This window comes from Achroia grisella, unplaced genomic scaffold, assembly GCF_030625045.1.
Source record: "Achroia grisella isolate CSIRO2021 unplaced genomic scaffold, CSIRO_AGI_Agris_v1 utg1433, whole genome shotgun sequence".
Lineage (NCBI taxonomy): Eukaryota > Metazoa > Arthropoda > Insecta > Lepidoptera > Pyralidae > Achroia > Achroia grisella.
In genome coordinates this window covers 639,693-663,590 of record NW_026712632.1, presented here as the reverse complement: position 1 = coordinate 663,590, position 23,898 = coordinate 639,693, and the positions used below count along the sequence as shown (strand labels likewise).

At 33.8% G+C, this 23,898-nt stretch overlaps 2 protein-coding genes across 2 annotated transcripts in view; both read left to right on the top strand.

The window, feature by feature from the left end:
* LOC131855473 (heterogeneous nuclear ribonucleoprotein L) overlaps positions 1-23,898 on the top strand; it is a 528,919-nt gene that overhangs the window by 312,928 nt on the left and 192,093 nt on the right. The window lies entirely within an intron of this gene.
* On the top strand, positions 2,597-3,568 carry LOC131855474 (uncharacterized oxidoreductase SSP0419-like). Its single transcript, XM_059206752.1, has one exon. The coding sequence runs from the start codon at positions 2,718-2,720 to the stop codon at positions 3,483-3,485; it is 768 nt and encodes a 255-aa protein (XP_059062735.1). The 5' UTR covers positions 2,597-2,717; the 3' UTR covers positions 3,486-3,568.

Below are 23,898 nucleotides of genomic sequence, written 5' to 3'. Positions count from 1 at the left end.
CCAAGTTAAGCTAGCTAAAGGTTGTATCATGGGTAAATAACATTTGTAGCATAAAAATATATAGATATATTTGTTTTTTCGTAAATAATAATAATAATAATCTCAGGACAATTCACACAGCGCCATCTAGACCCATTTTAAGCTAGCTAAAGCTTGTGTTATGGGTACTAGATAACTGATACAAATACATAGATAATTTTTTTTTCCGTAAATACATACATATTATACACAGAAAACATCCAGACTGATACACACAATCATACTCATGAATACAAACGTTTCTGCCGTGGGAGGTGTCTTGCGTTGTGAGGATAGCCGCTTGGGTTTTATATAAAATAATAAAGACGGACGACGACGATTGTATGTTCTTTATTCGAGCACCGGAAACGGACGACAACATTAGAAAAATAATCTAAGCACAGAGTACATCATAATAAAATAACTTTTTCTAAATATTAAGTATTTGGATACTCTAACAGGAGGAATCGAACCCGCGACTATCGGAAGTAAGGCAGTGTGCTAAGCCACTAGACCACCGCGGCTGTCATTATGTAAGTATGTATGTATGATAATTATTATTGCCCAATACGATATAAAAAATATAATGAACCAAGAGTGTCGTGATAATTACTGTAACTACAGTTCAAGGTCACGTCCAGTTGTGATAAACAGACGTACAGACATACAAACAAGTTGGATTTGAAATTGTTAGATTTAGTTTGGAAATGTATGAGAAATTTAACTTGACGGTAGGGAAAAAAAATTATAGCGTGGAAACTTGAAGTTCACAAGTGGCTAAAATGTCCTACATGAATAAATGATTTTTGAATTTGAATTTAATTGAATTTAATCCTATTAGGTGCGCTCAATGTCTTGCTAGTTTTAGAGTATTAGAAAATGTAATTTTCTTTCCTTTTTGTTCTACATTTCATTTTCTTATATTCCCTTTCTTTTCTTCAACCTTCCATGAGACGTGTATTCTTATGTTTATGTATGTTATGCTAGATATATTGTATTCTATGTATTTTGTTATGTCGTCAAATTTATATGGGAATACATGAGAAGCACAAGATTTTAATAAAAAAATTTGACATCAAAATGTTTTTTTTTTACTGTAAAAAACTATTTTTTCTTCATAGCTGACGTAGTATTCTGATACCCAGAATGACGTGATATTGAGGATTGACTACGTTTTTTTAAGGCGGTTGAAAATGATAATAATCCGGGTTTTTCTAATATACAAAACAACGGTGCTGTAAATTTGTGGACGTCGCGAGAAATGTGAAAACTGTGATGTTTTAAACGTTGAGTTTTTATATATTTGAGAAGAATAAAAAAATAATCATCAAAATTGTTTTTTTTTAAGTTGGTTGAAAATTATAATTATATATATGAAAAGCACACGATTTTAAATAAAAAAATAATCATCAAAATCGTTTTTTTTGACGCAACTTTTTTTACATAGTTACGTTTTTGTACGTATTTTACGTAGTATAACTAATATACATTAAAAAAACATGATATTGAGAATAGACTGCATTTTTTTAAGTCGGTTGAAAATTATAATTATCCGTTTTTTTTTTCTAATTTACAAAACAACGTCGCGAGAAATGTCAAAACTGTGTATGTTTTAAACGTTGATAAATACAGGCCCCTTTCACTTTTAATATCATGCTCCCGTGCTTCGTGATCTCCCGCTACTGTTATTATTCTTTGGGCCTTGCTTCTCTGGATGGTTTTCCATATTTTCCGTCTCCTAAGATTTTCTTTTGTCTCGTTTTGTTTTATATATCCATAGCGATGTTATATCATTTTTATTTAATGTATTATGTAATAAAAAGTACGTAAAAATTAAGAAAAAAAGGAAGAAATTAATGGAAAAAGATGAAGGGGAAGCCAAGACAGATACATACACTATGTATATGAGGGAGATGAAAGAAAAAGTTGGAGTCGTGTCGTATCAACAACTAAAGAGGTTGATGATAAATTGTGGATAATGGTAAGAGCTCCATCGAAAAGAGCGCGGCTCTTTAATTGTTAATGAATATAAATGCGAAAGTGTGTCTGTCTGTATATTTGTTAACTTTATACGACAACACGGCTGAATAGATATCAATGAAATTTGATATGAACTTAGATTTTATAAAGATACTGATAACAGCTAATATTCTAAATACAAGAGTGTATATGTCTGTCTGTCTATCTTCTGAAGAAATCTTAATGAGATTTGACAAGAAGTAGATTGTGTCTGAAGCAGAGAAAATTTTATTTAAAAGGCAGACGAAATTACGAGTTACTGCTAGTGTAATATGGATGAAAGTAAAACGCAGTAACAACTTATTATTGTTTAATATCAGAATCTTACTACGTTTTACGGTCGTTTTCGGGTTATCGATATTAACAAAGTATTATACTATACGTATATCTTGTTATCACTTATCTATTATACTTTGTGTTAAACGAGGAAAGCAGATGATATTGGTCTGTTTTTATAATATTGATTTGTATAAATAACAAATTTAATACAAGATTACAGTAAGAAAATGTACACGACCAAATTATCTACACTGATAAACACGAACTTATCAGTGTTTGTGTGGCTATGCTTGAAGGCAGACATATACAGTGAATTGCTAATAAAATCTGCCAAGCAGCCAACATAACTCATATAGATTTACCTTCTGATATGTGTAGTGATAAGATTTAACGTACACAAAATGGACTATATAGACTTCAAGGAAAAGGTGGTGATTGTAACGGGTGCCAGCTCGGGTATTGGAGCGAACGCGGCGAAGGCTTTTGCAGTTTATGGAGCGAAACTAACGCTAATAGGAAGAGATGAGTGCAGGCTGCTAGCTGTTGCGAAGCACTGCGAAGCTTGGAGCAAAACGGAACCTCTTTGCTTACTCCTAGACTTGACGCAACCGGGAAGTTGCGAGATCGTCATAGAGAAGACCATACAAACATTCGGAAAGATCAATGTTCTTGTCAACTGCGCAGGGAAACGCATAAAATCATCAATGTTTGATACCTCAATGGAATCTTTCGATGAACAAATGAATATAAACGTAAGGGTACCAGTGTTTTTGACGAAATTGGCGTTACCACATTTGGTGAAGACGAAAGGCAACGTCGTAAACATTGTATCGTCTTTTACGAAACGTTACAAAGAAGATTACGTGCCGTATACAGTAGCGAAGAGTGCTCTGAAAAAGTTTACAAATATAGCAGCCCCTGAATTAATGCCACATGGTGTTAGAATCAACGCGGTTAGTCCAGGGATCACCAAGGAGAGTCTAGCCAATGATATGGTTATTAGAAGCGAGGTCACTAATACCTTTGAGACATTAGAATCACAGCTACCTTCTGGAGCGGCGTTAGAAATGAAAGATGTTGTACTAATGATAGTAATGGTAGCCAGCGATATTTTCCCAAACATGAATGGCTCCAATACGTGCATAGATGGCGCTACGTGTATGATGTAATCTGTTATTCAAAATTATCTCCTTTGTTTATATATGTTTAAGTCTACTTTTGTAATTAAATAAATAAACATGTTACTATCTTATTTATTTATAGTAATTGCGCAATTGTTGTTGTTTTAGATAGTGTTATGGATATAAACATAAACTGAAGGTTTACGTGTGACACCTAAGATTTGGAATGGATAATTGATCACCATATTAAAGGATCTTTTGAAGTAGAAAGATATTTGTTTGTGGTTACGTATGCTGTAACATTACAAATATTTAATACGAAGCCGATTATTAAGAACTAGCTTTTGTTAGTGACTTTGTCTGTGTGATCATGATTAATTAGAATAAACAGTCGATGTATGTGTTCTCCATTACAAATTAAACTTATATACTAAACTAGCTACTCGCCCCGTCTTCGCACAGTTATCCATGTATTATATATATATATAAACCTTCATCTAGAATCACTCCTATTAAAAAAAACCGCTTCAAAATCCGTTGCGTAGTTTTAATGATTTAAACATATATAGGGACGGACAGACAGCGACAGCGACTTTGTTTTATACTATGTAATGATGATTAGTAAGTCGTTGTACGATGTCTTTAGCATGACTGTCTATTGCTTTGTAAGAGATGTCTCGTTTTGTGGTATGAGATAGTGAAATTACAGGATAATGTAGGCATACCATAGTAGTTTATAAGATCTAACCGAACAGACAGCAATCATCAACATAAACAGCATATCAACGCACAGCCCAAATCACTGGACGGATCGGGCTGAAATTTGGCATGCAGGTAGATGTTATGACGTAGGCAACCGCTAAGAAAGGATTTTGATTAATTCCACCCCCAAGGGGACGAAAGTTTGGATGAAACTTTGTCAATTTTAAACCGATCGGGCTGAGATTTGCATACATAAAGCTACCATGACATAGGCATCACCTAAGAAAGGATTTTGATAAATTTCACCCCTAAGGGGATAAAATAGAACACACTTTCATCACTTATTTTGGTGATGAAAGTACTGTAAATCCGCAAAAACTATGCCTAATAATACTTCTTAACGAGAGCGAAGCCGAGGCCAAAAGCTAGTGTTATATAAAGATATATGGTACGTCCTGGAATATTAGTAAATTTAATATGTTTATAAACAAAGATTGTGATCGATAAAATATTAGCTTTGCCTTGTTGAATTATATATCTTTCGATTAGAAATTATTATCGTAAGCCAAAAAAATACTGAAAATAGCTAAATAAGTAGGTCATTGTGTGTATGGAGAAAGAAAATAGATAAAAAATATATAGATGTTACTAATGTGTGAAGGTTGAAGTAGTTATTGCATCTATTTATACAAATCCATATTTGCCTCGGATTATTTGACCCAACAGTGGCAAAGAGACCTTATGTTTACCAAAACCTGTTTTTTTTAAATGTACTGAAATCAAAGTAAAAATCATATTCATATAGTACATTCGTCGCTTATGAAAGTTACGTTTTTTGCCTAATTTGGAGGCCAATTCAGTCAATTTGACGACCTCAATGGTCTAGCGATCTAGCACACTGCTCTACGACCGATGGTCGCGGGTTCGATTCCTCGCACGGCACAAACATTTTGTATTCATGAGTATGATTGTTTGTATCGGTCTGGGTGTTTTCTATGTATAATATGTATGTATTTACAAAAAAAAACTATGTATATGTATCAGTTATCTAGTACCCATAACACAAGCTTTAGCTAGCTTAACTTGGGTCTAGATGGCGCTGTGTTAATTGTCCTGAGATGATTATTATTATTATTATTAATAGATTCAACTGAGAATAACTGTCAACGAATATAAGGGTATTTTTTTAATGTGTTAATATTCTTTATGTCGTAGGTTGATGATGGGGAAATATTTCACCTTCAGAGACGAGAATGTTCTTTGGTTACAATTGATTAGGTGGCTACCGTAACTTATTCAGCGATACATAAGTGTATCGCTGAATAAGTGTGAGATTTGAGGCCAATCATAGGTTTCCGCTCCTATTGATCGTCGAGTAATGTCATCATTAGGTTATGGATCTATATTATTTTGTATAAATTTGCTAGTATTAGAATAGAATAGAAAATCATTATGCTATACATGAGAATAACATAGGCTATAATTTAAAAAGATATTTTGTAAATTGGCCGAAATATAACAATAAATGTTAAGTGACACAGACGAAGTTGCCTGGTTCAGCTAGTATTTTCATATGGCAATATAATAGAATATAAATCATTTATTCAAATAAACTTACATTGAAGCACTTTTGAATAGTCATCACATTTTTTTTAATGTACCGCTCGTTCGGAAATCTTTCTCATCACAAGAAGAACAAACTAGAAACTTGCGTATTGCTCTTTTAAATAATTTTATTCTTACTTTACATTTTTAAGTTTAAATGTGTGAATACAAACTACCAATTCAATTAAATACTCAAATAGAAAAAATATTGAATATACAACCAACTGATTAAACAATTAATAAGAAAAAATCAGTCATAGTGATTAGAGCAGACCAGCCCCTACAAGCAGCACCCGTTCACGAGTATGACGGATGAGCCAGCCATCACTGCGCTCGACTTATTATTTAATACAACCAACAGTCACCAATAGACTTTCAACCTACTTAATCTAAACTCTACATTCCCTGACGGTACCTCGTTTAGAAGCGGAACACGTCTCGCAATGTACACAGATCTGATAACGGTCGGATTTTGATCACGAGTGGGGTAGGTCGTAATGCTTCCAGTAGCATTGGTCAGGTTTCTGCACTGAATGTCTGTGGTCTCACACATCCTGATAGTAGCAGAAATAAACAAAATAATATTAATCAATTAAGTAATTAAAATGGTATTTTATGGAATATATATTTTTTACACAGAGCGCCATCTAGTCCCATGCTAAGCAGAGCTTGTGTTATAGGTACTAGACAATTGATATAAATACATGGATACATTTTTTTGGTAAATCATATTATACATAGAAAACACCCAGACCGATACAAACATACTCATACAAATGTTTGTACTGTGCGAGGAATTGAACCCACGACCATCGGATAGCAAAGCGGTGTGCTAAACTACAAGACCACCGAGGCTGTTAATATATAATGTTATGTCGCCTAAAACCTTTTTAGATAAATTAACCGTTCGGTTTTTTCGGACTACTCTAATGCTGATGGCAGTAGCTGACCTTACAGCTTTACCGGATGATAGGGGGCGAGTGCAGATGGCACTCCGAACCAAAAGGAAGGACTTATGGAGCGGCTGAATACCAACTCCCGCCTGACGGAGCTGTAGAGCTCATTGAAACATTCAGAGCTCATTAGAACATTGGAGTAGTTCGAAAATATATCAATAAATGGATATATTATTTATATAATAACCAATTTATTACAACAAAATCTTACTTGTTGCTTTCTGTGTTTGATTTCTCTTATTTCTCCATTGCTTATATCACATTTCCTGTTACTTATCGCAATGAATTTAAAAATTAAAACCTTTACCTAAGATTATCACGTTTAATCAATCAAACAAACCATTCAGTTTTATAATATTAGTATAGATAGGGAGTTGATATTACGATAACAGCAAAACTGACCTTAACAATTGTCTGAGTGTTCCTTAAGTATCAGTTACATTATACGAGTACGCTACCTTCCTTGTTTTGTGGACTACTCTGATGCTGTTGGCCGCAGCTGGCCTTTACAGCTTCACCGGACGATAGGGGGCGAATGTAGATAGCACTCCGAACCCGCGGAAGGACTTATGGATCGGCGACGGATACAACATTAGTCTGAGGGCACCGCTAGGGGTTCGAACCTCGGCTAAAGCCTTCGTAACATTGGCCTCCGTTTGAATTGGATGGGGCGTCGATCGGAGGGGACGCTTTCTCCCGCGTACACTTACATTGTGAAATGAAATACCTGCCGAAGTTTTCTCGCGAGGCTACAGCATGGGGGTTTTCAAGATATTTTCAGGGTATATTAAAGTTTCTTAAAAATCTGCCTGATACCCCGGTATTTCAGGCGTCCATAGTCTAGGGTAATCGTTTACCATCGGATGAGACGTATGCTTTTTGCCACTGTAGCGCGGTGGTTATCACCTCACTACTGTAGCGTTATATATGATGTGATGAGGATACAGGTGAAGGAAGGATACAGGTGAAATTATTGTATGTACATTAGTTAGTAAGTTTATTTGGTAGTGTGCTACATGGCTTATCAGTAACGCGTACATTCGACGCGGAGTCGGGACGTAGGCTAACTTTAGACTCAATTTAAAATTATCTGGAGAGGTACTTATGAAAGGGTCTCAAGTGTTAACAGAAATAGTACAATGGTAGGCACAACACCATAGTTGTATAAAAAACAGTGAAGCTACTGTGTAGCAGACACCGTGAGGCGGTGGAATTCGATCGTCTGCCACACTCTGGTATCACTGCAGAAGCGATCACAATAAATAAGAAGGATACGTGCACTTCTTGGATGGAGTCTTGTGCGACGTTCTGGTTTTACCTTAATTCCAACGAGATGCTTCGAAGAGTATTCTCCTGGAGTTATCCTGGTCAAGCCAAGTGCATGCGTGGGTTCACCGCGCAAACCAACGATTGTGAAAGCGAATAAATAAAATAATTTAACATAATTTAATTAACCGCGACGATGATGGCTTCGTCGTGGTACAAAAGAAGAGGCGCACAAACAGGGTCAATAGGAATCATTGTGGCACTGCACTCAATGGGCCCAACTTTCTGCTGCGTGCTGCTACACCGACCACGACAATGTACCTGTCCCGTCTACATTACGCCACTAAGGAGCAGGACATTGTCGATTATATTCGTATCAAGAGTAACCTGACATTGAGGGTAACGCAGCTGAAGTCGAGTCACAACGCGAGTTTCAAAGCGTTTGTGGCCCTGGTCCCCACCGACTTGCTGCCCACCTTCATGAAAGAGGACTACTGGCCGAAAGGTGTGGTGTATCGGCGCTACCGTGGCAGATTTCCGTCTTCAGTGCCGTGATCACACAGACAATATCGTTGTATTGGTTTTTAAATATTATATTATATGTATATTAGTCTATAAGGTATTTATAATATGGGCCTAGTTGCCTGAAATAAATGAATAAATAAATAAATAAAGTAAATAATTAATAGATAACTGTTAAGAGTACAAATGAAGTGGGGGTAATTAATGAGTGAGTATTATATGTTTATTAAAATATTAGTCGATAGTAAATTTCAATATTGACAATATTATCTCTTATCTATGAAGTTTTTATAGCAAAAATCTGAAACAAATACAACTGATAAACCGGTATTGTTATGTAAACATGACTGGAAAATTGTGATGTTGCTTAGTAACATAGTATTGAGTATTTTAAATAAATTGTCTAATATTATAAGTTTTACACACGGCATAAGAATTTGTGGGGCACCAGTGGTTGATAAGATGAGCATGCGGTCAGGTCAGTTACCCCATCGTGACTAACAGTTCACCAGGAATTTGTCACGATTGTTTCCAGGGAATGGCGTGGTATACCTGACATGGTACATTGTAGCCTTCACCTGCGACTTCACTCGCATTTTTTTTTTTAAATAATAAGTATACTATTTTCATTTAATACCTCTAAGAACATGTGTACAAAATTTCATGATGATCAGTTCAGTAGTTTTTCCGTGAAAGAGTAACAAACATCACTTTCACATTTATTGTTAGTAAGGATTAGTATTCAGTAACCATACGTCCATCATCATCATCATCATATCAGACCGGAAGACGTCCACTACTGAACAAAGGCCTCCCCTAAAGATCTCCACGAAGATCGATCCTGCGCTGCTCAATCTTGACCAGATCGTCGGTCCACCTTGTTGAAGGCATTCCTACGCTGCGTCTTCCGGTCCGCTGTCGCTACTCGAGGACTTTATAGCCTCAACGGCCATCTATCCTACGAGCTATATGCCGTAGCCATTGCCACTTCAGTTTCGCAATTCTTTGGGCTATGTCGATCACTCTGGTTCTTCTGCGGATCGCCTCGTTTCTGATTCGATCACGCATTGAAAGTACAAGCATAGCCCTCTCCATTGCCCTCTGAGTAACTCTGAGCGTATTCATGAGGCCCATAGTTAGCGACCACGTCTCTGTGCCGTAAGTCGCCACTGGCAACACACATCTTAACGTTAATGAATATAGTTTGTATCGGCTCCACTGTGGGACTACTATGTTGCTAATGAGTGTTCATAAACCTATCGTTTCGAGATAAACTACCAAATGCCCCAGTTAGCTGTTGCAATCCCATAAATAATCGCAATCCACTAGTTACTATGTTGCAACGCAGTAATGTTATGGGAATATTCAACAGCCGGCCTCTCGAGTACGTCGTAATCTATCTTTTTACGATAGGAAATGTTCGTACAGAACCGCCATTTTAAGATACTGTGAAATTCTTACACACTCAGCAATCTGCAGATTTGGCCAAGCTAAAGAGGAACGCCACTACATATCCTATGTGGTTGTAGCCCACTTATGCATAAACTAAATATCTTCGCTGGTAAGTATACAATATATCCCAAGGAGATAAGGCTATAGACTGTTGGCCGCAGCTATCCTTTACAGCTTCATCGAACGACAGGGGGAGAGTGCAGATAGCACTCCAAACCAAAGGAAGAACTTCTCTTCTTCTTAGTCGGTACACTCATGTCAGAGTGGTCGTGGTCAACATTTTGAATCACCATGTGTGGGGTTTTTGGTAATACGGCGCCATTCGTCACGGACTGTAGCTTTCCGGGTACATTCGTAAACTGAGCACTTAGTTGCGGCCTTGATCTGGTCTGTCCATCTCATTGGTGATCTACCACGTGGCCTGGTGCCTTCCGGGAAGAACTTATAGAGCGGCTGATAGGCAACTCCCGTCTGATGGATACGAGTCTAGTCCAGTCTAATATAAGTTTAGTCTGAGTGCACCGCTAGGGGTTCGAACCTCGGCTCAGGCTGTCGTAATTTCGATCCCGTTTGAATCGGACGGGGTATCGATCGGAGGGGGCCTTATTGCTCTCATGTGATACCATTTAATAGAATTAAGGTGTCGTGCTTACATGCCCTTTAATTTCACTATCGAAACTCACCCTTAAAACCGGAACACAGCACGTGAGCAAGCTGATTAGTGGCAAATGATGAGATGAGCATTTCAGACGACATCTTGTGATTTATGATGGAGTCTCTCTTCTATGAAACAATGCAGCCACACGATCCTAGTAGGGTGACTACACGTTTAGTAGTCTGTGAGATTTTCAATTTATTTTCGACTCATGTTGTTGTATCATCTTGATCTTAATAATATTATAAACGCGAAAGTTTGTGAGTATGAATGTATGTTTGTTACTCTTTCACGCAAAAACTACAGAACGGATTTTGATGAAACTTTACAGTAATATAGCTTATACATCAGAATAACATATAGGTTATAAATATCACGCGAGTGAAACTGCAGGCTCAAAGCAAAAGCTTTGAAAACAGAACATAATAATAATAATAAAGGTAAGAAAGGGAGTAAATAACGAGATGACTGCGAACAGGTATGAATGGAAGAGAAAAACATATTACGACGACCACAAATAAATGGGATAAGGAAGAAGCAGATGATGATGATGATGATGATGATGATGATGATAACAGGATCAAAATTTTTTTTTATATTACATGGTCACCCTATGGGTAGTTATTTGTGAATTTACTTTGAGCGGTGTATTTGTCTCGGCGTTTAACCACTTAGTAATATGTGTCTGTATGTATATTGTATGTATGTATACACATACATATTGGATGATTTATGAGGTGCTCCAAGCCACTTTTGGGTTGAAACGCTCCTACAGTATGAAGTAGAGTGATGTAAGATTACGTTTTGGGTTATGAGCCCCTTTTGTTGTAATGTCGAAGTGTAATTGATTCTTAACCGACTTTATTCAAATTCAAATTCAAATTCAAATTTTCAAATTCAAATATCATTTCTTCATGTAGGACATTTCAGCCGCTTATGAACGTCAAGTTTTTACATTATAATTTTTTTTCCCTATCATCCAGTTCGGTATATAGATCCAATTGAGAAGAGCTGGCAAGAAACTCGATTGAATTACTTTTTTTTTTAAATCCAGTTTATTTACAATGCATAGGTATTTATATAGGTGTCTATATCTAACATTAAATGAAAATCCCGAACATGAAAACTATTGCCATGCACGCTCGTCATTCAAGTAATCGTTTAGTGAGTAATAATAGGCTTTGCTCAGTAAATATGATTTAACAGATGTTTTGAATTTATTTAAGGATAATTCCAATATATTCTTTGGTATGTTATTGTAAAATTTTATACCTATTCCCATAAAAGACCTATTGACTTTTTCTAAGCGATACTTGTAAAAAAATGTATGAACAATTCGTAAAAAAAAAAGATTTAAATGTATGAATATATATAGCTTATGAGCTCTGCTCGCGATTTCGACCGCATGAACTTTATAGCCTATATTATTCTGATGTATAAGCTGTATTACTGTAAAGTTTGTAAACTTATGAGTAACAAACATTTTATATATAGTATATATAATGTGTGTTATTTTCTAATATTTATTGGTATTATTATCCTATCCCTATTATTACCTTTATATATATATTCTTCCATTCTATTCATGCGCCACCTACCACTTTTGTTGTATTTTCTCTACCTAAAGGTTGTCTGGAAGAGATTGCTTCTAGCGATAAGACCGCCTTTTGTACTTCCATATCTCTTTTCTGTATAATTCTTATGTATTAATTCTATTGGTGCAATAAAGAGTTTATAAATATAAATAAATAAATAAACATACATCCATTCTCACAACTTTGACGTTTATAATATTAACTAGCTACTGACCCCGACTTCGTACAAGTATTATACATATAACATATATATTATACATGTATTATACATATAACATAAATGTATCATATACGAATGGCAGCTCGATTTCGGTCCCAAACGATATCGCATTCATCTTTGCTGTAATTAAATGTCAGAGAGTACTACAAGCGTGAACTATCTAAGTTTTTCCATAAATGATCAATACATATATTGTATATAATGACTCTCTAGAACGTATGGCTCTCTTTTGTAAAATAAATATAGTATTTATATCGGCAGCTTTACCCCATAGCAGTATGCCATATGACATAATGCTATGGAAATAACTAAAATATACAAGTTTTGCCGTCGCCACGTCTGTTAATTGCCTTATCCTTCTAATTGCATAAGCAGCAGAACTAAGTCTACTGGCTAATTTTGAAATATGGGGCCCCCATTGTAACTTCGCCTAAAAAAACTGTATCATTAACATATATATCATTAAGCAATAGCTGCGTATATTGTTTTACATTAGGCCTGAATTTAATGCACTTAGTTTTCTGGAGTTAATATAGTTATTACATGTGAACCAATTTAGTATAGCAGAGATAGCAAATTTACATCGTCTAATTGATTACATTGGCGACCAATTTTAAACACTGGAAGTATCATCATATATGCATATATAAATTAAAAAGAGAAACGGGCCTAATATTGAACCTTGAGGAACGCCCATTTTTATATTAGTTCCCTTAGACTTTACACCATCAATATCTACAATTTGCACCCTATCCTCTAGATAAGTTTTCATTAGACTTAGGTCATTTTCTCTAATACCATAATGTTTGAGCTACAAAAGTGTTTCATGATCTACGCAATCAATATAAAAAACGCCGATATGAGTTTTCCCATGATTCGAATATATGTGTAATAAGCGCTACGCCTATCAGTAGTAGACTTGCCGGCAGTTATTGCTGACTGTTTAAGTTATATATAACATTTGGTTAAACATAATCTTTTCACTTTACTTAAATTTCAATATATATATTATATTTTGCCTACGTGTTATTCTGACTTATATGTATACTAGCTACTCGCTCTGGCTTCGCATATAACCCTTCCTCTTGAATCACTCTATCTATTAAAAAAAATCCGCTTCAAAATCCGTTGCGTAGTTTTAAAGATTTAAGTATATATTTTATATATCTATGTAATGATAAGAATTATTTTTAGTATTTTTCTAGATATATCTTTATTTTTAATAATTACTTGTGCAAATGAAGCACCTGGCATATAACATTAACTGCTACGGTAAATTTCAGAAATCTGGCTAAAATAACTATTTCATTTAATCACATTATATTTTTAGCGGCTATGATGGAGCAGCTATTATTTATGTATTGAGTTTTCATCTGTTACTTGAAATGATGAGTCCAGTTGTAGTTATGTACACATTTATATTCATGAAATATCTACAACTAACTGTACTCTAAAATAAAGATTTTTCTAAAATAAAGGTAGCCTAAGTTACTCCTTATTATATCAGCTACTATCTAAAAAAGTCTCATCAAAATCGGTCCAGCCATTTCAGAGATTAGCCGGAACAAACAAACAGACAGACAGACAAAATTGTAAAAAATGTTATTTCGGTGTATATACCGTATTTATATTCATATGCATGTAGTAAAAAACGGTTATTTCAATATTACACACACAGGCACTCCAATTTTATTTATATGTATAGATTATTCTGCACAGTTATCAAATAGGTTTATTAAAAAGTTCCACAAACAGTAGTGTATCGGACGAACATAGTAGAAAAAATGAACAGTGGCTCGACAAACGTGCGAGTCAGACAATCTGGTCGCTTGGTGTGCCAAGGAACGTAACGGGACAATGGAGACGCGTGTCCCTATTTTTAGATTAATAACCCGTACAAATCATAGCTGTGAAGCGTGGAGCAATAAAATTAATCAGAATAAAGTAATGTGATGAATTTAATAGACAGCCTGTTGGCGCGTCGTAATGAAGATTGTTATGTAAGAACGTAGTCGAGGCATTGGAAATGATACTCTGTGACAATACAGCAGAAGGATAAGATTTATTTTAATAACAATAATAATCTCAGGACAATTCACACAGCGCCATCCAGACCCAAGTTAAGCTAGGTAAAGCCTGTGTTATGGGTACTAGATAACTGATACTTATATATAGATATTTTTTTTATAAATACATACATATTATACATAGATATAGATAAGATTTATTTAATTTATTAAAACTATTAAAACAAATACATAAATGAAAGTGCACATGGCGGAGTTAACACCTTGAGGCATTTTCTCCCAGTCGACCATAGGGCAAATAGAGGTACATGTAGGCCGTGCATTAACAAAATTTGAAATTCAAATGTATAAAAAGAAAATAATTTTAATTTATTAAATATGCGAATATACTTATATATTATCATACATAATATTACTAAATAATTACACATATATAAGTACTAGCCCAAGACTTCGTCCGTGTGTTATAGTGGACCTTGACCAAATATAGAAAAAATATTTAATAATCTAACCCAAAAAGGTAAAGACCAAAGATTCCTCATTATAGATTAAATTATTTAATGAAATTTGGTACTCAGATAGTCTAGATCCTGAGAAAGGACATAGGCTACTTTTTAATGCGAATAAAGGGTTGTAAGGGGTTCAAAGGGGAGATGAAGGTTTGTATAGAAGTATCGTCATATTTCAAACTAGAATCTTGAAACTTATTTTTTATGCTGTTCATTAAATAATTGTTACTCTTAAGGGGGTAAAAGTAGGGGATAAAAGTTTGTTTAGAAAATCGGCATTTTTAATCAGCAATGAGGAATCTTTTTTCTTACACACGTGCGAAATCGGGGCAGGTAGCTAGGTAAAAGGTAATGTTGGCAAAACAGTGAAATAGATATTTTAGTTTAATAAGAATAGATTTATATTAATGTATGTCATTTGTAACATTACGACAAGATTAGATATGATTTGACACGTTTAGTAGTAACATAAATTGAGGTACTCACACCGTCTATCTCTATCTATAGATACGATTCAGCCCCATTGTCCAACCGTACAAAGCTTGATTACAATTTAACACGGGGACATAATGATCGACGATTTCCGTAATTGTGTTAGCACTCCCATCATGTATAATAACCATTATTGCTACGCTAAAACCGATTATAATTGTACGCATATATGACTGGTATTTGTTTATCTTTACGCAAGATCTGTTATAGGATAGACAGAGTGAAATAGATATTTAAATAAGGAAAATTAACCGACTCTATTTTGCCGTTTTCTACTCTAACTCACTCAACTCATCCACTTAAAAAAGAAAATTAACTCACTCTATTTTGCCGTCTAGTTCTAGTTGTTTTCTACCTTAACTCACTCGACTCATTCACTTATACAAAGAAAATTAACAGACTGTATTTTGCCGTCACGGTCTAGTTGTTTTCAATCCTAACTCACTCAACTCATCCACTTAAACAATGAGAATTAACCGACTCTATTTTGCCGTCGGGGATTAGTTGTTTACTGCTTTTACTCGCTCAACTCACCCAGAGGTAATGAGTTATTTATAAAACTGTGTCAGTTTATATTTCTGATTGACTCTCCATCTAAACAAACTGCTTATTCTTCTTATTTATTTAAAAGAACAACACACAGTTTCTTTCTCAATCTTTTTGTGATGAGTCTGCGTTCCGAATGAGTGGTGGAATAAAAAAATATGATTACTCAAGTATGCTTACAAATTATTTTATTTATATAAAGATTACTTCTATTTCCCCAAAGAAAATTAATCCATTTATTATGGGTGGGCCTAGTGGTTTACTAACCTAACTTTCACTCAGAAGTCGCAAGTTCAAATCTGGCAGATTGTCAAAAAATAAAAAAAAATACAAATCTGTGTAAATTATTTTATAAAATAAACTTATTTGCTTTTATATTAAATTAAAACATATTAATGTTTATGTTCATTACGTGCACTACCTACTCTTTTCTTATCTTAATGTTATTTTCTGTATCTGGTGCAATATAATAAGTAAGACCCAGGAGAAGGAATATCTGGTCTATCAGAATCAACAACTATAACGAAGACAGCGGAGGATACTCGAGCTGATGATATGTTAGTTACAGAAGCAGTGCCCAATGTTATAAATAGAGGCCGTAATCCAATAAGATCCACTAGAAACAAAAAAGTTAATTATAAGTATTAGTTTTAAAATGTAATTTGTTGTAAAAAAAAAACATTTTGTATTATTTTCAAATAATTGGGGGAGGGATTGTAGTATATATAGTCTTTGGCATAATTAATATTCTTCATAACGTACTCTGTGCAGTTGACAGAGCCTGATTGTAAAAATGGCGGGAACGGCCTAATTAAATGTGAAGCGCAATTTAGCATTTTATTTATTTAAATATTTAAATACAGTACAAGTATATAAAAATAAATCAAATAAATATAAACGAAATATTTAAATAAAATATTAATGAAATGACTATAAATTAATAAATGAAATAAAAGTAAAAGTATTTAATTATACGAATTTATAATTTGATAAACAAGTTTCTAACTAACAAACAATCAAACTTCATCCAGATGAAATAGTTATCGTTCTAATTTATATCAGCACAATATTTCCTGCAGCAAGTCGATGCGATAGTATCTGACAATATTAAATTAGTTTCATTTCCTAACTGCACTACACGTCCGCTCACGTCCGTATACGACGCGCGAATGCAGTGTGACGGGAATTCACGGAAACAGTGCTGCCAGATAATATTTTCACTTTTTCGACAAATGTTGCCAAAATTCTGACTGAATCTGATTTTGAAGAAATCTTAATACAGTTTGTGTTAGTAGTATTATAATATATGAACGTGTAAATATTAAAAAAACTATACAAAAATAACCTTGAAAGATCAATTGTTGTTATTGTCTTTTACAATGTTACTTAATTTTTTTTATGTATCGTTAAACAATTCACGGCTCTAGTTTCTCAGTAATCAGCCAACCATCTGTTTGTTGTGTTATTATTTTTTTTGCATTTCTGGTGTCTTCACAAAATCTCCCACTTGGTGTCAATACAGTTAAAATACCTATAAAATTCTACTACATGGTAAAAGTATGACGAGATACTTACCAGCTATCGTCATCTGGCAACCTTTCAAGAAAACTTTTATACCAAAATCGCGTCACAGCAAATAGGGTCGTATACGTACGTGATAAAGTTATGAATTTATTCTCCAGTTGACGTGCGGTTATATTTATTGCTGTTTGATAGTTTAGCGAGGTTTCAGCAAGTTGGTGACGTGATGCGGGAAGATGGAGCGGGTTATGATTTAAACTGTTGAATCTGAATTATTTCCGGGGTTTGTTTCGGCACGAGTGGATCAGCTCGGATTTTGCTCGGTTGCACGTAACTTTGTGATTTTTGTAGAATAGAATAGAATAGAAAATCATTTATTCAAATAAACTTACATTGAAGCACTTTTGAATAGTCATTACATTTTTTTTTTAATCTACCGCTATTTGTATTATGTATTATCATAATGTGTAGCCTATATACCTGCGCTGAAAATTATATTTTCAGCATTATGCTGAGTTAGACAACATGCATATATTGTTTATATTATTATTTTATTTTAGTTTTTTTTTTCATTAATGTTAATAATATAAACGTGAAAGTTTGTTAGTATGGATGTTTGTTACCCTTTCACGCAGAAACTGTTGAACGGATTTTGATGAAACTTTACAGTAATATAGATTATACAATTCAGAAAACATATGTTTTCATCGATAAGCTAATATATGTATGTTATACAAGTTTTTTTTCTATTTTGAAAGTTAATTATGATATATGTATATTTATAATATTGTTACCATCGTTACACCTATACCAGACGCAAATCTAATCACTTCTGTCCATCCTAATGTTGCCTGGAAGAGATCGCTTTTTAGCGATGAGGCCGCCCATTGTTACCTCTTTGTCTTATTTTTTTTTATCATTTTATACATAATTGTATATTCTGTGAGAGGAACAATAAAGAGTTTCATTCGAATGAATGAAACTCTTTATTGTTCCTCTCACGAGTATGAATGGATATTCATTCTTGTTTGTTAATAAAATATTAAATTGTATTTTTTTTTTGTTTACAGGTAAGTTATCGACTTTATTCAATGTAAACCACATCGAAGTTGGAGGTATGTGAATTATGTTAAATAATATAATTTTATAGTAAAGTTTGTGAGTATAGATCGGATAATTGTTACTGTTTCAAACAAAACGTACTGAACGGATTTTGATGAAACTTTACAGTAATATAGCTTATACAATATAGTAAACATCTATACGTAGCATAAAATGAAGTCGCTTTCGCTGTCTGTTCGCTTAGATCTTTTAAACTACGCAATGGGTTTTAATACAGAGTTTAGCTGTAGATAGAGTGATTCAAGAGGAAGGTTTATATGTATAATAAATGTATACAGGTGCGAAGCTGGGGCGGGTATCTAGTAGGCAAAAGTGTAAAAAGCCATACGATTTTAATTAAAAAAAATTAAGATTTTAATCAATCTAAAAGGTGACTGACATAGTGATCTATCAACGTACAACCCAAACCACTGGACGGATCGGGCTGAAAATTGGCATGCAGGTAGCTGTTATGACGTAGGCATCCGCTAAGAAAGGATTTTGATTAATTCTACCCCCAAGGGGATAAAATAGGGGATGAAAGTTTGTATGAAACATTGTCAATTTTAAACCAATCGGGCTGAGATTTTGCATGCATAAAGCTACTGTCATGTAGGCATCCCCTAAGAAAGGATTTTGATAAATTCCACCCGTAAGGGGATAAATTAACGCGAGCGAAGCCGCGAACAAAAGGTAGGTTTCGTATAAAAGTATCAAACGAATAGAGATTTATGAAGTAAAGATGTGAATTACCTTATCCAGATGACCTTTCTATAACTAGTAGTTGTGATTGAGTAAATAAATATGCGAATTCCTCTAAAAAACATTTTAGTATCAACGTTCCCACAAAAGTATCAGCGAGTAGAGATTTATGAAGTGAAGGTGTGAATTGGCCTTATCCAGATGTGGAAATTCGCGGGCTGCTGTTTTAATTTGTTTTGTAATCTTCACAGAACGATTCTCTTACAATGTAATACAATTATTGTTGTTTCATTTGCTTTTACGCATATTGAGTAATCTTTACAGAACTCTCCTCGTACAATGGAATATAAATATTATTATTTTATATGCTTTTACGCATATTTATATCAACGTATCAGTTACGTTAAGTCTATACATATATTGTAACTTTATATAAAATTCAGCAAATTTGCATGTTTATTTCCATAAACAAAGAGATTTATGTTAAGGTGTGAAGTGCCCTGTCATGTTTATAAAAAATGTTATTCCGATTCTTTAAAAGATATGTTGAGAACGTCGAACATTTTGCCGCATCATTTCATCGCAGTTTTGCAACACAAGCATATGAATTCATGATTGATTTTTTATGTGAATTCATATAAAAAAATATTTTGTGAAAATATTAATTAATATAAAAATATGTATATACAATGAGATTTATGTTAAATGGTGTGAAGATGACTGATGGCGACTGTCCAGATGTTGCAGACCATCCCCGACAAGAGTTTTGCAGGACACTTGTAAACATTTTTATCTAAATAAATAATCTCAGAACAATTCACACAGCGCTATCTAGACCCAAGTTAAGCTATTTAATTAAGATATGATTTTTTTTTCTTATTCTGATTACAGGGATACAAACAATCACATTCATGAAGATTTTATTTCGGATCTATATATTTTATTTATCTATATATTATAATTGTATTTGCGACCTACCGGAAATAAATTGAGAAGTGCTGCCCCAAAGAAAATTGCACGGAATATTAAATGTCAAGTTAGGACATTATCATAAAATCGTGGTTTTTAAGAGCTTAATGCTCTGAAGGTATTTCTGTGTTAAATAGCATCGAGATTTCGCGGCTACAAAAATATCTGTTTGTATAACATTTTACTTGTTTCATGACTAAATAACAGACGTTGTTCCGTGTTCTGACCTCCTTAGTCTAAGCTAAGGTTGTGTCACGGGCTTGCTTACTGTAGCAAAGAGTACTTGTTAATACTGGCTAGTAAATAATAATAGCTAAGGACTATATGGCGCTATGTAAATTGTCCTGGGTTTTTTACTACATGCATATGAATATAAATAAGGCCAAAAAAGAGATGGATGGACTGTGTGAAAGATGATATGGTAAGAAAGGAAGTAAATAACGCGATGACTGTGAACAGGGATGAATGGAAACGAAAAACACATTACGACGACCACAAATAAATGGGATAAGGAAGAAGCAGATGATGACATACACCAAAATAACATTTTCTACAATTTTTATCCGTCTGCCTGTTGGTTCCGGCTAATCTCTGAAATGGCTGGACCGATTTTGATGGGACTTTTTTGGTAGGTAGCTGATGTAATAAGGAGTAACTTAGGCTACTTGTATTGTAGAAAAAATAATATATACGCGTATATATATATTTAATTGGTCTGTCACTTCGTCATACCTAGCAATACTTAGACACTCGACGCTCTCTTTTTCAAAGTACAAAGAATTTTATGTCGTCTCTGGAATGAAAATTTCATGAGCATATTAATTACTGGATTTTAATTAAAACTGAAAAGGAATTCGATTTAAAAGCGGCGTAATAAAAATTAATTAAAGATATCATTAGTCAACGTAGAATTGTGATATTTTACTAGCTTTTGTCCGTCACTTCGTTCGCGTGACCATGGTGACCGTGTCAAAAGCCTCTGAAGATCTATCTAGGGTAGAACTCCCTGTACATTTGAGCTAGAGCATTTTTTAGGTGGAATAATTTTTAACATTGTTTAAGTAAGGTTTTTATAATATTTGAAGAAAGGTGTTACATATGAATGTGGATGGTTATAAGGGCAGAGGAAGGCCGAAAAAGAGATGGATGGACTGTGTGAAAGATGATATGGTAAGAAAGGAAGTAAATAACGAGATGACTGCGAACAGAGATGAATGGAAGCGAAAAACATATTACGACGACCACAAATAAATGGGATAAGGAAGAAGCAGGTAATGATTGTTTAAGTAAGTTTTTGGTATTTAACCATAACAAACAAACGTATATAAAGTCAAATCTTTCTTTTTTATTATATTATACATAGATATTGGTACCTGTAGTATATATTTTTTCCAGAAACTTCTGTAAATTTATTTCAATTGGCATACGTACTTACTATTAATTAGGCAACATGGGGTTCAAAGCTGTCATTGATCATGTTATAAGCAAATCATAGTTAGTCACAAAGTATATTATTTATCAATATTTCTGTGACACCTTTTACCCATCTTCCTCTTCTTAGCACTGTCTCACTTTATTTGTGGTCGGCTCTCCTAATTTTGCGACGCCAGAACCATCTGCCCTGGCTTGTCGAAGCGGGAAATTTTTCCATCTCGATGAGATGGAAGATTTTTAGATGTATTAGTTTGTATTGATTTTTTATATGTGAGTTTTGTTTTGAATACATACATACTACATTATTTATAATGTTAACAAGAATAGAATAGAATAGAAAATCATTTATTCAAATAAACTTATATTGAGCACTTTTGAATAGTCATCACATTTTTTCAATCTACCGCTCATTCGGAAAGCTGTCTCATCACAAGAAGAACGAGCAAGAAATTTGCGTGTTGCTATTTTAAATAATTTTATTCTTACTTTACAATTTAAGTTTAAGTGTGTGAATACAAACCACCGAGCACTAATTCAAAGAAATAACCGGGTCTTAACCCGAATTTGTTATGTATAATACCTGTATTATAACAGGTTATTCGATACATATTTTGTTTTCTAAACATTTATAGAGTACTAGCTGTCCCGGCAAACGTTGTTTTGCCTTAAAATAAAAAAAATTTTGGTGTGGACTACCCCTGACATTTAGGGGGATGAAAAATAGATGTTGGCCGATTCTCAGACCTACTCAATACGCTCACAAAATTTCATGAGAATCGGTCAAGCTGTTTCGGAGGAGTATGGGAACGAAAACTGTTACACGAGAATTTTATATAAATGATAAGTCGAGGTTTCTAAATAAATTTATTCCCCAAAATAAAGACGTTACTCATTAACATAAATTGAATTCAAAATGCCTTATTTGTGGTGGCTGTGTCGCCTCCCGTTAAGTATTTTTGCATGTTTTCACTCACTGAATAGAATTAATGACAATAGCACAGTCCTAATTATTGTTTTGCGTGCTTCCATCTTAATTTTGTCCCGGAATGATTTATGAAAATGTCCCATTGTCGTAGTGATGGGACTCATTATGAAATTTAACGATAAAATTAATTTATATTTAATGTCAAACTAGCTACTCGCACGGCTGTACATGTAATATACATATAAACCTTCTTCTTGAATCACTCTATCGATTAAAAAAAACGCTTCAAAATCCGACGCGTAGTTTTAAAGATTTAAGCATACATAAGGACGGACAGCGACAGCGACTTTGTTTTATACTGTGTACTGATGTAATGTAATAAAATTATTTATTTTGCCTGTTTTTTTACTCACTGAATAGAATTAATGACAATAACATTAATTATTGTTTTGCATGCTTCCATCTTAATTTTGTCCCGGAATGATTTATGAAATTCGTCCCATTGTCGTAGTGATGTGACCCGTATTGAAACTTAATGATTTTTTTTATGTAATGTCTAATTTAGTAAATTCAATTTATATGTTTTACATCGACTTATTATTGTTTATTTTTTCTGTTTTTTATGTGTAAAATGGTACGCAATTGCTTTATGCGTTTAACGGCATTTGTCTATTATGTTGAATAAGTTCATGATTTTTAATTTCACAGACGAATTAGAATTTAATAATATGAAGTATATTATTAGATTCATATTTTTTTACTTATCTTCGAATATGAACGAATTACATGTCTCATAATCTATAGCAATGATTAAACTCAATGTAAAATAGGTTTGTTTTAATTCAAATGTATAAACAAAATTTGAAAATTCGATTACCCTCAGTAAATTTCGTTAATTTTGAACTTACAATCGTTTGGATTAAATATATCACTAAATTTTAACATATACCCTCAACAAATTTTAACATATTTAAACTTGTGACCGTTTGTGTGTAAGTCGGGATGGTAAACTATCATGACATGATATGCTGACTGCATAATGATATCGAATTTATTTCGATACGTTTGTCGATATCGAATTTATTTCGATATCGACAAGACCTGTTGTAGCACACGCCATCACTAGCATTTATACATTGCACATTTTCAACAGTATTGTTAAATAAGTTTGTTTTAATGCAAATGTATGTTTATAAACAGAATTTGAAAATTCGAACACCATTCAGTAAATTTCGTAAATTTTTTTTTTATATTAATGATGG